Source organism: Plasmodium vivax, chromosome 12, assembly GCF_000002415.2.
Source record: "Plasmodium vivax chromosome 12, whole genome shotgun sequence".
In the NCBI taxonomy this organism is placed as follows: Eukaryota; Apicomplexa; class Aconoidasida; order Haemosporida; family Plasmodiidae; genus Plasmodium; species Plasmodium vivax.
The window spans coordinates 1,371,989-1,384,662 of NC_009917.1; the positions used below are offsets into that span (position 1 = coordinate 1,371,989).

Below are 12,674 nucleotides of genomic sequence, written 5' to 3' on the forward strand. Positions count from 1 at the left end.
AAACAAATTTGGCTCATGGTTCAAACCATTCTTTGAGGAGTCCTTATTTTTATGCTTCCCACTTTGCTTCTCTTTTTTGTTGTTCTTATTTTCCCACATTACATCTGCGCATCCGTTCTGGTTGTGTTTCTCCCCTGGGCGAGGCACCTTACATTTGGTTGACACCTTTCCCTGTTTTGTGTTCCTCTCTGCCACTTTCGATGAGGGGACATAATAGCTTTCTTTACATGCCGATAATTCTCTAGCCTTAGTTGATTTACCGTTAGGTTTGCTCCCTTTAGTGCTTGAATGGCCTGCCACCTTGTGCTTGCGTTTTCCCCTGTCTTTATAGTTGCGCGCCCGCCTCATTCCAATATGCGGGGTTGAATTATCGTGCGAAGTGTCAGAAGAATCTCCGCTGCACTCTCCACTCGAGCAGTAAGCACCCTTTGACTCCGTGTCTGAAGTTCTCAATTCCATTATGGTCGAGTTTGATAAAATGATGTCTACAGAATTTCCTGAGGGCATATTTACCATCCCGTTTATGCTTCTAGGGTTTACAACATTTAAATGGTTATGTTGACTTTTGCTTCTCTTCTTGTGCTGAATATTGGGCGAATCGTTTTTTCCTTCCTCGTTGTAGTCCTGCCTTTTGAGGGTAAAATTAGAGTTTTGTTCGCTCGCTTCCAGCACATTTTTTAATCCTCCAAAGTTAGAATTGCCTACGCTACTTCCCTCCGAGTCGTTAGAAAAACCGCGATAATTACAAGTGCCGTCTGAAATGTCTTTTGATTTGTCGGAAAAGCTGCTATCCTTCATAGTAGTATCTACGGCGGTGTTTTTCTCAAATCCGTGTTCGCTACTTTTATGCTTATCGTGGTGCACGTCCTCAATTTCGTCTTCCTTGCCGTTTCCAAACGTGGGTACCTTTTTAACCGTGAAGGACTTATCATTTTGGCAAGCTACTCCACACTGTTTGGTGCTATTTTGCTTCTTACTCTTATTTTTAAGACTAACGTTGCTGCCCTTTCGTCCCGTTTTCGCATTTTGAGGCCTTGAATAAATGGGATGCTTCGACTTTACAATCGAGCAAATAGTTGGAAGTTCGTAATGCTTCTTGTAATCGCATCCCCATGATAACGGATTCGATTTGTGAAGCGTCCCATATGCCAGGGACGACACTCCATAGTCTGCACTTGGATTTTGGGATATATAATTCGGAGTTACGTTAGATCCTGGCAAATGTAGAAGAGCCCCATTTTCTTCAAAATTTTCATTTCGGTAGTTCAATGGGTTGAGGAGATGTGTATCAAATTCTTCACTTTCCGTCTTTTGGGAAATATTTTTTTTTTTCTTCTTCTTGGGGTTTCTTTCATTCTTTACACAATTTTGGTAATAAGCCTTATTCGCCTCCGAGTACACATGTATGACATTTTTTAGCTCCTGTTCTGACATTGGATTTATTTCGCTGACATTTCGCACAACGGTTCCTCTATTCTTTGGGATTCTCCTAAGAGGGGTTGATGATTTGATCGTCTCACTTTGTGCCCTCATAATTTAGAAGCCCATTGGGAGGAGAACAAATAGTTTACGTGTTTATCTCAAAACTGAAACATTTATGAGGGGCGGGGGAGATTCTCGCGTGAGTTATACAGTTGGATATACACGTGACGCTGTGCAACATTGAATTTTTATCCTCATCCGTGAGCGTGTCACAAGTTGGATGTATTTTTCGGTGCGCAATGTTGTTAGCGGTGAGGAGTGTACACTTCACATTTAAGGGGGAGAAAGGGGCACAATTGGGGGCGAACGCGAAAGGCGAACAAATGTGCAAATTGGAACAAATATGCGAATCGGAACAAATATGCAAATCGGATCAAATACACAAATTGGAACAAAACGATAAACATCAATTTTCATACGCCTGCCCTTACAACAATAGTTAAACAGGTAAAATCTGCTTGTGAGCATTCATTAATTATTTACAAATGTGCACTCCAACAAGTGTGCTACTTTTTTCTCGTTTTAAAATAGCGGTACGGAGTGCCAATTTTGAAAAATTTACAACAATTGTTTTTTTTTTTTTTTTTTTTTTGTGTAGAAAGAAAACAGTTTGGCTATCTACCTTGCCGTTCAGAAAATTTTTGTGTACACATTATTTTTATTTTATGGAAAGAGTGCATAGTTCGACTTAAAAATCTGCTACTCCTGCTGTTGTAGAAACTTTCACGCAGAGACAATGCAAAGTCCATCCCCAGGGAATGGCAAACAAGTCGTATATTTTTTTAAAAATATTTGAAAATGTTTGCTAACCTTTTTCATAAGAAGGGATTAAAAAAAAAAAAAAAAAAAAAAAAGTTATGAACATGCAATGTTAATATAGAATACTTTTAGCTATCTTCAAAAAAATATGTACGTACATGATCATTTTTATACGCTTTAAAAAAAAAAAAAAAAAAAGCTAACTGCACAGGCATACAACAGCGCTACATGGTTAGTTTCCAAGCCGTGACGAAACACCTGTATTGTCCTATCTATGTCCGTAAAAGGTAGCGTATGAAATGATAAAAGGAAAGTCCTTACACACATTTGGGGAATTCACTCATAAGTAGAGTAAAACTAAATGGTAAAATCGTCTACGGGGGGTTGCTATCCCTCCAATGTTAGCTGATGACAAAATTTGGGGGCATATAAAAATGCTGTAAAATTTTGCGCGAAAATGAGGCATAAATGATAAAGGATAAAGGACTGTGCATAAGTGCCAACCCTTTAAGAATTATTCGTATCCCCTTTTAAAAGAACTGTTATTATTCTTAAATGACGAACTTAATATCAGCAGGTGTGCATATGCAGCAATTTCTTTATTTAAAATAGAAATGGCAAATTGGGGGGGAAATTTAAAAACGTAATTTGATGCTCGTTAGACTTTTGCTTATTATCGTTGAAAAGGATTTTAAATTTGTACTTACCACTGTCATTAAGGCCTTTTTTTTTTTTCCTTTTCATTCTTTAATTTGTAAGGCTTTATTTTCAGCCAGGTCATCTGCAAATACCTGGGTTAAGCTGCAGCGTGCTCGACAATTTTACACTTCCACACCTTTGACTTTTCGCATGTGTACATTTTCGCGCTTTCACCCTTTTTGCATTCTCCCATTTTTGCGCAGTTCCATAATTTGCAGTTTTGTGCGGAGAAATAAGCACAATTCGGTCTACCTATCACCAAAGGTACGCTTTTTATTTTTTTGTTGAATTGTTTTACTTACGTTTTTGAAGTAACGAGGAGGTATATATTTCCCCCTTTTCCCGTGCTTAAAAAAAATGCTGCCTTGAAATTTTTCCTCTGAAAATTTTTCCCCTTTGTCAAGCATTTGCCCGTTAAAATTTCATCAGTGTAATTTAAGTCTATTTGAATAAATTAGCTCTAGCATTTGTGTAATCAAATGTCTGTCTAAAAATAAAAACAAGTCTATCCATTTGCCAATTCTGCCAATTGTTTCTTTTTAAAAAAAAAAAAAAAAAATGATTAGCAATGAAGAATATTGCGTGCCTAAAAAGATTTTATCTATATCTGCGACGGCACTCACGATAATACTCCTAATATTCACCATCGTCAACGAGTACAAATATGTCACGTATTCGAAAGAATTGAGGCCCATAATAAAGAACGCCATACCGGTAGGAAGGCGCGCGCGGAATGGACTCAAAATGAATCATACAAAAAGGTAGCAAAATAGCTGCACAAATTTTATCTTTAATTGAACCCCCCTTCCCACTGCAGGTTTCCTGCATCCCGTTAGAGGAAAACAATGGAAAAATCATACATATAGTAAGAAAAAAAAAAAAAAAAAAAGCAAAGAAAAGCGAAGCAAAGCAAAGACTGCGCGTGAATCGCTTTACGTGCACACACCACATTTATGCCAAACGGCTGCACCTTTGTTGACCGCTCTGTATGACAGAACTGCCCGCTACAAGACCAGGAAATATTTTACGCACCACCGGAATTCAGCAGTAACATCTACTCATTTCGAGGCGTGTTCTTCGAAATAAAAGTGGAGATGTACCAGTGGGTGAGGGGGTATGGGTACTTGGGATTGTTAGCAAGGGGGCGGTTTGAGGATCATGTAGTTAGGACTCCTTACAATTTTTTTTTTTTCTATAAAAGTAGAAAAAATCCCGAATACATGCCGGCCGTCGGAAATGTGGGGAGAAAGGTGAGCGATGTCGCACGGTAGCGGTTTGTATCCGTGTTTCCACATGCATGACTACATGCACACGTACATACATATAATACACTTTTGCGTGATTTGAAGGCCTTCCCGACCGTGCGTCCAAGTCTACACATAACTGCTCACTCTTAGGCAAAAGCCATTCTACACTTGTAACTTCGCCCCCTTTTTTTTTTTTCCCCTCCTGCTGCAGTATGCCAATTATGCGAAAGCTGGGGGTTATAGACTCCCTACGAACGCTCTGATAAACTTTCAAAAGAAAAAAAAGTTGGACTTAGTGGATGACGGCTGGTTCACCGAGTCGGAAATAAAACCTCCCTTTACCCTGGACCATTTAAACACAAACGTTTATGATAATTATTTGTACACTGGAGATCCTCTGAACCCACAAGTATAACCCATTTGAGGCGTTTTCTTTACGCGCAGTTTTAATAAGAAATAAATGCTTCGCGTGTAAAGGGGATTTTGTAACGAGGGCGAGAGAGGGAGAGGCATCCTCATAAGTAACAATTTTGCGAGGGGGTTTTCTTCGTGAACTGCTAACGGTGGCGCGCTTTACTCAGATTTAGCCCGCTGGGGAAGCCTTCCCCCCCACGTGGAAAATGCAGAAGGATACACCTGAGTTGTGCCCATATATCCATATGAACATTTGCACTTTGCACCGCTTTTTTTCCCTTTCCCCCCTTTTCTAGGTCGGGGATGTGCGCGTATCCTTTTACGGAAGCGCGTCTACGCACGCGACGGTGATAGGAGTCCAGCGGTCGCGGCTGCTGAATACGATTTTTGAAATTGAAGGAGTTGACATCATGAAGAAGAAAGTCGTCTTACTTTCGGAGGACAACAAAATAATGATCAACCAGACGAAGGATTTTATCCACAGGAATTACGGCAACATTAAGGCGTTGTGGCTGATACGGCTGATTACCTACGCGATGGTGTCCTTTCAGATATTTTCTCTCCTCGACTGCTCGCGGGTAAGTTGGGCGCCCTTGCGCGTCCGTAAAAAAGGGAAAAAAAAAGAAAAAAAAAAAACCAAATGCATACGAACGTGCATGACCCCGCAACGCTTAACCCCACTTGGAAGTAACAAAAAAATCCACCTACCTTTCTGCAGAACGCCCTGTGGAAACTGAGCACAAGTCTACTCATGTCTGGAATGGTGCTGTCCGTCTTCCCCTGCATTTTCTGGTTTTTCTGCGATACAGTAGTATTTTTATTCCTATTCGTGTTTCTCTTTTTCCTGTCCGTGTGTTTGTTTTTCATTTACAACAACGACATGTACGGTGGCTACACCGAAATGAAGAATTACATGAAGAAAGCCGCCACAGAACCCACGAATTATACGTTTTTAGATGTAGCCAATGCCTGCTCAGATATATATGAGGATTATGATGATGTAGAGAAGGACAAAATCAACACCGTTTTTGAGTCCAGCAGCGATGGTTCTTTTTACAACTCCGTCGACAAGCATAACTTGTCCAAGTTTGATTCTTCCCCCGCCGGGATGTATCACTAGTCGGGGGGTTCCCCGTTGATGAGCGGGCGTGGAAAAAATGGGCCATTTGGCAAGCGGCAAACGGGTTGGCGGACAAATGATCAAATGAACATCCCGAAATTGCTATATCAAATCTGAGCATACATTTTGCACGCCCCCGAGTGCCGCACGTGGAGGGTTACCCAAATCGACGCTCTATTTTCCGTGATTTGACGCTGCTGGAAAAAGGTGGGACTCTGCATATGGGAAGGCGGAATGGTCAAGCGGAATGGCCTAACGGAATGGCCCCCCCTCACGCAGCTCCCAACCGTCCAGCGCAACCGTTTAGTTTTTCCATTTACCTTTTAGCGCAGACGTTTCGGTTTTGTTTTCGTCCAGTTGTTTTTGTTCATTTTATTTTGTTCACCTTCCTATTCTTCAGCTTAGTTTTTCCCCCTTCCTTTTGTTTTTACTTTTACTTCGCCTGCTTGCTCCCCCTGTTTGTCCCACCTTGGTGCCACATTTTACCCTCCCTAAAATTACGGATTGCCATTTCTTCTATGCCGCGTAAAAAAAAAAAAAAAGCGTCTGCATTTTTTTTTTCAATTTAGCACAATTTACTAATATGCAGTTTTTTTTTTTTTTTTTTTTTACACATAAAACGGGAAATAAAACTCACTGTCTATTCGCATTTGTTCATTTTATTTTTTTTTTCCTTTTGTGTGAGCAAAAAAGTTAGTTAAATGAAAGGCTGGATAATTTTTTTTTTTTTTTTTCCTTTTCGTGTAAATTAACGCATATCATAGCATCGCAAAAATACGCACATACATTGCCCAAATGTATGCATTCAGCATATTTATGGGCGTGTTTGTTTTTTTCGCGATTGCCATGTGTATACTGAGTGGATATACCATGTGCACAATTTGGTACGCATCAATGTAGCAGGTGTTAACGTAATTTATTTATATCCCTGCGCGAACACGCGTTGCACATGTATTTTATCCTCCCCTTTCTAAGGCGCTTTTTTTTTTTTTTTTAATTTTTCTGGCTAGCATTTAGTAATTAAAATTGTTCACTTTGGCGTATTTTTTTTTTTAAGATTACTGCACATGCAGGGACCAAGCCAGTGCGCATCCGGCCCGCGAACGCTTGAAGCCTTTTTAAGTTTTCCTCTGGCCCAGCGCCAAAGTAGCATGCCCGTGGGGTGACTCTCCGAGTTATGGGGGCGCAAAAAGGGGAGCGAACGCGCGTGAAACGCAGTACTTAGGCCTAAGCGAGGCGAGCGTAAAGCGGCGAAGGCAAACGCGTTAGCGATAGCGATAGCGATAACTATCACGATAAGGATAGCGAAACCATGAGTTGCCTCCTTCGACGCCCTTGTCGCTCTCCCCCATTTTGAATGCCTTCTTCCCCACTGGACATAGCTAGTCCAAAAAAAAAAAAAAAATTATCAACGTTTTTTTGGCTAATGTTGGAGCAACCAAAAGATGAAGTATATTTTTCTGTTTGTCAATCCTACCGCGGGGGGGAATAGAGCATCTATGTTCACCGACGTAAGACCCGCCTGCGGGATGCGCGCCTGCAGCAGCGCGTGTACGTACACGTGGGCCGAGCATGTGCCCCTAGGATGTGCATCGTCACCGCGTTATCACTTCACCGCGTCACCGCGTCACCTCTTCACCGCTTCCCCACTTCCCCACCTCACCGCCATCCCAGTTTGGAGTCAACGAGATAATATTCCACAAGCCGCACAAGTGCCACTTCTCCATTTACAACATTTTGGAAGGCGAGCAGGGGAAGAAGCCCGGGTTCCTGCGCCTGAGTTCTGTGACGAACAGCCCGCGGGAGGCTGAAGTTAAAAATGAGTCCGTGGCCCCCAAGTCGAGGGGCCCCGTTAGCAAAAGTAGCCTCTCCGCGGAGGGGAGAAGCGGCACGCCCAACCGCAACCCGAGTAATAACTCCAGTGTGAACGGAGCAAAGGAGCCAAGTAACAGCACAGGGAGTGGGGGGAACACCAAAGGAGAGGACCACCCCTCTAATGGCACAAAACAGAGAAACAACTCTCAAAAGACATGTAGCAACAACAGTGAGGGCACAGCTGGGGACGATGAAAACATATTTGCCTACGTCCTGGTAGCAGGAGGAGATGGAACGCTAAACTGGTTTCTAAAAGAAGCAGAGCATTATGACATTAAGGACGACAAAATTGCCGTAGGAGTAATTCCCTTCGGAACGGGAAACGATTTTGCCAAAGCCTTTGGGTGGAAAAAAATGGATGGCTTTTTTAACTACTCCTTTTTATTTAATATTTTAAAAAAAATAGTAGATCAAACGTTCAAGTCCAGAATAGAGAAGCATGACTACTGGAACGTCCATGTGGTGCTGAAGGAAGATGGGTATTTTAATAAAATCAGTTCGAGGACTAAAAAAAAGGAAACTTTAACTGAAAATGAAAAAAATGTGAAGGTCTTGAAGATGTGCATGAGCAATTATTTCAGTATAGGAATAGACTCAAGGATAGGTAGAGGGTTTGAAAGGCACAGACAGAATAGTGCCTTTTTTAATAAACTCATCTACGTCATTGAGGGATTTAAAAAAATTATTTTTAAAAAAAACATTCCTGTTAATTTAATTATCGACAAAATGGTTACTGGCAAAAATTACGACGACGTTATTTTTACGACTAGCCATAATGACAGCACATCTCCTCCCCCCCCTCTACTCAAAAAAGCCATGAGCATCATATGCGTGAACATTCCTTCTTACTCCTCTGGAAATGACATATGGAATTATACGCACAAGATTGGGTTAAAGTTACCAAAGGATTTGCCTTCGGAGCAGAAAAAAGTGTATAAAGATTTAAAAAAGTCGCAACAGGAGGTGGGAGATGGTGTGCTGGAGTTTGTCATTTATCAGTCGGGGGTGGACTTGGGGCTGGAATTCACCCTCAGGGGTAGGGCCTTCAGGGTGCACCAGGGAGTCGGCCCGTGGAAAATCCTTTTTAAAGAGCAGGTGTGCAACGTCTACTTTCAGGTGGATGGGGAGTACTACCTCATGTCGCTCCCCGACAGCATCTCCATCGACCACTACAAGAAGATCAACGTGTTGAAGAATATGGTGTGATTGGTGTGGAGCGTATTTTTGCCGCTTAACCTTTTTTGCCGTTTCTTTTTGGCTTTTTCTTCTACCTTTTTTGCCCTTTTTTTTTGGCTTTTTCTTCTACCTTTTTTTCGTGTTCCCGTGCTCCGCCTTCGCGCAGATGGCCGGCGGTAGCCAGGGAAAGCCGTCCAAATGGACACGCAAAGGGGAAGCGCACCTTTGACCCCCCCCGCATACATATAAAAACATCTCCGCATTTACACTCGGCGCGCAGGTGTACCAATTTGTGCTGCCCCCGTAGCTACCCTCACAGGGTTGCTTTGCATTGCATTGCATTGCTTTGCTCTGCTTTGCTTCTTTTTTTCTTTTTTTCTTTTTTTCTTTTTTTCTTTTTTTTTTTTCCTGCGTGCCCCTTTCCGCGTTTGCCCTTCTCACCTCCGTGACTTCTCCATTTGTACCCTGGCAAAACAACCTCTCATGTGCATACCGAATGGGGCTCCCCCCTTCGCATGCGTTTTCCGACTCGTCACCCTTCTTTAAACGTTTCGTCGTGTCTCTCCATCCTTCGGTTTTAAGAAGCACGTCGCGATGTTCCTAATGGAAACGTCGCAACAGCGGGAAGAGGAGTGACACTCTTTCAGGTGCAGTTCTCCCCCTTTTAACCTCACAAATTTCCACTCCCCATTTTTTACGTTTCTTCAGTATTGGGGGAACTTCCCTGGGGATCATTGTCCATGGTAGGTATGTGCAGCATCTTGTGTGGCTCCCCGAAAAGTTCCCTTCTGGAAAGGGTGCGATGTGCACAGGGCGGTTCGATTTGGCGCAATTGCAGTGTCACCCGCTTAGGTGCACTCGTGCTTGGGAAAGGGGCGTGTTAAAATGTGGTGGAAAAACGACTGCGCTTCCTCGAAGGTGCCTTTGCCTTTACCGCTGCCTCTTCCCCTCTCCGCAGATGCTTAAGGAGGGATGCCTCCCCCCGATGCGGATTTTCCCCCCTTTGTGAAAAGCGCCCACGGGAAGGGCACAACGGATGTAAACCGATTCTGTGAAGGTATAACGCGAAGTGAGCTATGCGGAATATCCCCTTTTGAGAAGGCACAGTTGGAACGATGGCCACTCGGATTTTTTTTTTTGCCAATATGTTCACATAGCTATAAAGGTCGATGCGTACCAGTGTACGAGCCTAGCCAATCCGCTTCTTGCCAGTTCCAAAGCACAGCCCTGTTGTGACCTCTCTTCCCATTATATCCCCTCCCCGGAAGGGGCACCTCAAAAGGAAGATGCGGATAACCATGTGGGTGAAGAGGACCAAGCTGGCTGTAGGGGGCCACAGAAAAGGGGCCACGTTGAAGAGAACCACACATGCAATGAGAACCATGCACAGTGAGGTGAAACAGTTTGAAAAATTGTCTAGCAACCTCATCCATTGCATTGAGCAATATAAAAAGGAAAAAGAGATATGCATATCGTCCTACAAAAATTACAAACAAGAAATCAAAGCATGTGTACGTAGATTATTTACGGATGACATTTTGGCTAGTTTAAAAAAAAAAGATTTTAAAATTATTTTTACGTATACCATTTTGCTGTCAAAAAGGGTTCCCCTGCAGAGGGAGGCCCTAAAAACGGTGGTGCTGTCCTATGTGCAGCTGCTCAACGGAGAGGAGGAGAAAAGAGAAGGAAAGAGCCAAGTTACCAATCAACGGAATGACGTAGATACCCCCCTCCTGCTAATAATCAAGTACCTCTTCTACCTCAACGTAGCTCACGACAAGGTTATCTACAGCTACATTTATTCGGAGCTAAATAACCTGATAGAGGAGTACACCCTGGAGGAGCTCGTCGAAACGGTCAACTTGATTTCATCCTTTAAGGATAAAAAATGGACAAATCAGAAGGTATTTTCCAGATGCATAAACGAAATTGTTAGGAGAAGCAACCAAATGGAGGAGGACACGTCCAATTATCTAGTCACCATCATCAAATCTTGTTCCCGCCTCAACTACGAAATTGGGGACATCCACATGTTGCTAGAAATTCTGCGAGAGAGTTACGTAAAAAAGGAAAAGAAAAATCTCCACACACTTATTAAAGTTATTTACAACCTATTTCTTTGCAACTATCATAACTATAAGCATGTGAATCAGCTGATTGATTTGTTAAAATCTGAGCTGATGGGTATACGGAAGGAGGAGGAATACCCCCCATATAAAAAATACCCCTACAATAATAATGTCGTGCTTGACACAAATCACAGCTTGGAGTGGCAGGCCAGCAGGATCAACTCCAATGCCGCCATCTGCAATGATAACATTAGGAACATCCACCAGATTTATTTCAACGCGAAGGAAAATGAACACATGTGTACCCCCCCATCTGCGCCAATCCCCTCAGTCAGCTTGTACCGCCTCAAATTCCTTGACATCCTCATCCGATCGGACAGCTTCCTATACAACAGCGTTTACAGCCCCAACTCGCACTTTTTCGATTTTGTCAAGCAGCTGCGGGTGGAAGGTAACCCGTACGGGAGGGGTCGCCCTGGTGGAACGCCGGCGCGGGGTGGAGCTCTGCAGAAGGGGCCATCGCCCACGCCACTGCCACTGCCACTGCCACTGCTATCGTCACCGTCATCCCCACCGCCAACCCCCTCAACGGTGTACTCCTTTCCACCTTCTTCGCAGGCCGGGACCCGCGGGAGACCATCTTTACAAAGCAGGCCACCTTTTTTGTGAAGGAGAGCGGGTAGCCAAAGGGGCGCTTACCCCTCAGCGCAGCCACGCGCAAAAGTGAAATTCTTTCCTCCGTAGAATGACTCCCATTTGTGTTGTTCACCCACGTGATGCCTTCATTTTCCCCCCTCCCATACGGGTTTTGCACCCACGTGATGCCTTCATTTTCCCCCTCCCCTCCGGGCTTTGCACCCACGCAGGTTCAAACTAGCGAGCAAGCTCGTCCACATCTACCCCATCGCGCACCTGCCGGACTTCCCAAACACGTACGTCGAGTTCGTGCACAACCGGAGCATCAACAGGAACATGAAGGACAACCCGCACAAGTTCCACCGGCACCACTTAAGCTACAGGATTCGGCACCTGAAGTTTTTGGGATGGTAGGGTTACGCGGGTGAAGCGGTGAAGCGGTGAAGCGGGTGCAGCGCGTTGATGTGGCGCCCCCGTCAGCATGCCTACTTCACCGCGCTCACTTCACCGCGTCCGCTTTAGACGCTCATTCAGCATGCCGCCTTCCCTGCCTTCCCCGCTCTCCTGCAGGAACCCCATCCTGCTGTACGAACACGAGTGGAAGAAGCTCAGGTATCCTACAACAAACATTAAAAAAATTTTCTGAAATATTAAAAAGTTCATAATGAAGAAAAGGGAAAAAAAAAAAAAAAAAAAAAAAGAAAAAAAAAAACACTGGGAAGGATTTTATAAGCTGCATGCACCACATATATATAAATACATCAGTAGGTGTACATGTGTGACAACTTCATGTGCACATAATTTCTTTCTCTTTTACAGAAATTATGGTGAAAAGCTGGAGTACATAAAAAAAGCGTTTAAAAGCATAAGGAGCCATACACAAGGGGGGGCATAGTTCCCTGGTGGACAAGGGTAAGCGGCGACCTCCTAGCCGGGGGGGGGTAATCCCCTGGTGGACAAGGATACGCGGCGACCTCCTATAGCCGGGGGGGTGGGGTGCGCATATAAAGGGGAAGAACGAAGGTGCGAAAACAAATTGGAAGGCCCCAAAAAATGCGCGCAGGGGAGCAGAGGGAGAAACACGACACTGAAATGGGGAGCCGAATAGAGCTACACACACACGTATGCATCTATGTATCTATGTATGTATACATATGTACACAAATGAATACACACGCACGCACAGTGCTGTGCTTC

The 12,674-nt window shown here is 43.7% G+C and overlaps 3 protein-coding genes across 3 annotated transcripts, besides 9 other annotated features; all 3 read left to right on the top strand.

Annotated features, from left to right (window-relative positions):
* Positions 1 to 2,865: 2,865 nt before the first annotated feature.
* On the top strand, positions 2,866 to 5,721 carry PVX_116895 (hypothetical protein, conserved; the record flags this gene model as incomplete). Its single annotated transcript, XM_001615624.1, has 7 exons — positions 2,866 to 3,654; positions 3,758 to 3,805; positions 3,936 to 4,072; positions 4,142 to 4,190; positions 4,399 to 4,596; positions 4,898 to 5,179; positions 5,320 to 5,721. The coding sequence occupies exons 1-7, from the start codon at positions 3,499 to 3,501 to the stop codon at positions 5,719 to 5,721; spliced, it is 1,272 nt and encodes a 423-aa protein (XP_001615674.1). The 5' UTR covers positions 2,866 to 3,498.
* Positions 3,476 to 3,499: a microsatellite.
* Positions 3,593 to 3,618: a microsatellite.
* A 1,137-nt stretch (positions 5,722 to 6,858) lies between the features above and the next one.
* Positions 6,859 to 6,888: a microsatellite.
* Positions 6,889 to 7,166: 278 nt separating this feature from the next.
* On the top strand, positions 7,167 to 8,802 carry PVX_116900 (diacylglycerol kinase, putative; the record flags this gene model as incomplete). Its single annotated transcript, XM_001615625.1, has 2 exons — positions 7,167 to 7,232; positions 7,396 to 8,802. The coding sequence occupies 2 exons, from the start codon at positions 7,167 to 7,169 to the stop codon at positions 8,800 to 8,802; spliced, it is 1,473 nt and encodes a 490-aa protein (XP_001615675.1).
* Positions 8,394 to 8,413: a microsatellite.
* A 229-nt stretch (positions 8,803 to 9,031) lies between the features above and the next one.
* Positions 9,032 to 9,072: a microsatellite.
* Positions 9,073 to 10,058: 986 nt separating this feature from the next.
* Positions 10,059 to 12,123, top strand: PVX_116905 (hypothetical protein, conserved; the record flags this gene model as incomplete). The annotated part of the gene is made up of 4 exons (XM_001615626.1): positions 10,059 to 11,292; positions 11,460 to 11,520; positions 11,708 to 11,887; positions 12,048 to 12,123. The coding sequence occupies 4 exons, from the start codon at positions 10,059 to 10,061 to the stop codon at positions 12,121 to 12,123; spliced, it is 1,551 nt and encodes a 516-aa protein (XP_001615676.1).
* Positions 10,818 to 10,837: a microsatellite.
* Positions 11,328 to 11,397: a microsatellite.
* A 120-nt stretch (positions 12,124 to 12,243) lies between the features above and the next one.
* Positions 12,244 to 12,263: a microsatellite.
* A 109-nt stretch (positions 12,264 to 12,372) lies between these two features.
* Positions 12,373 to 12,395: a microsatellite.
* The last annotated feature ends 279 nt before the right edge of the window (positions 12,396 to 12,674 follow it).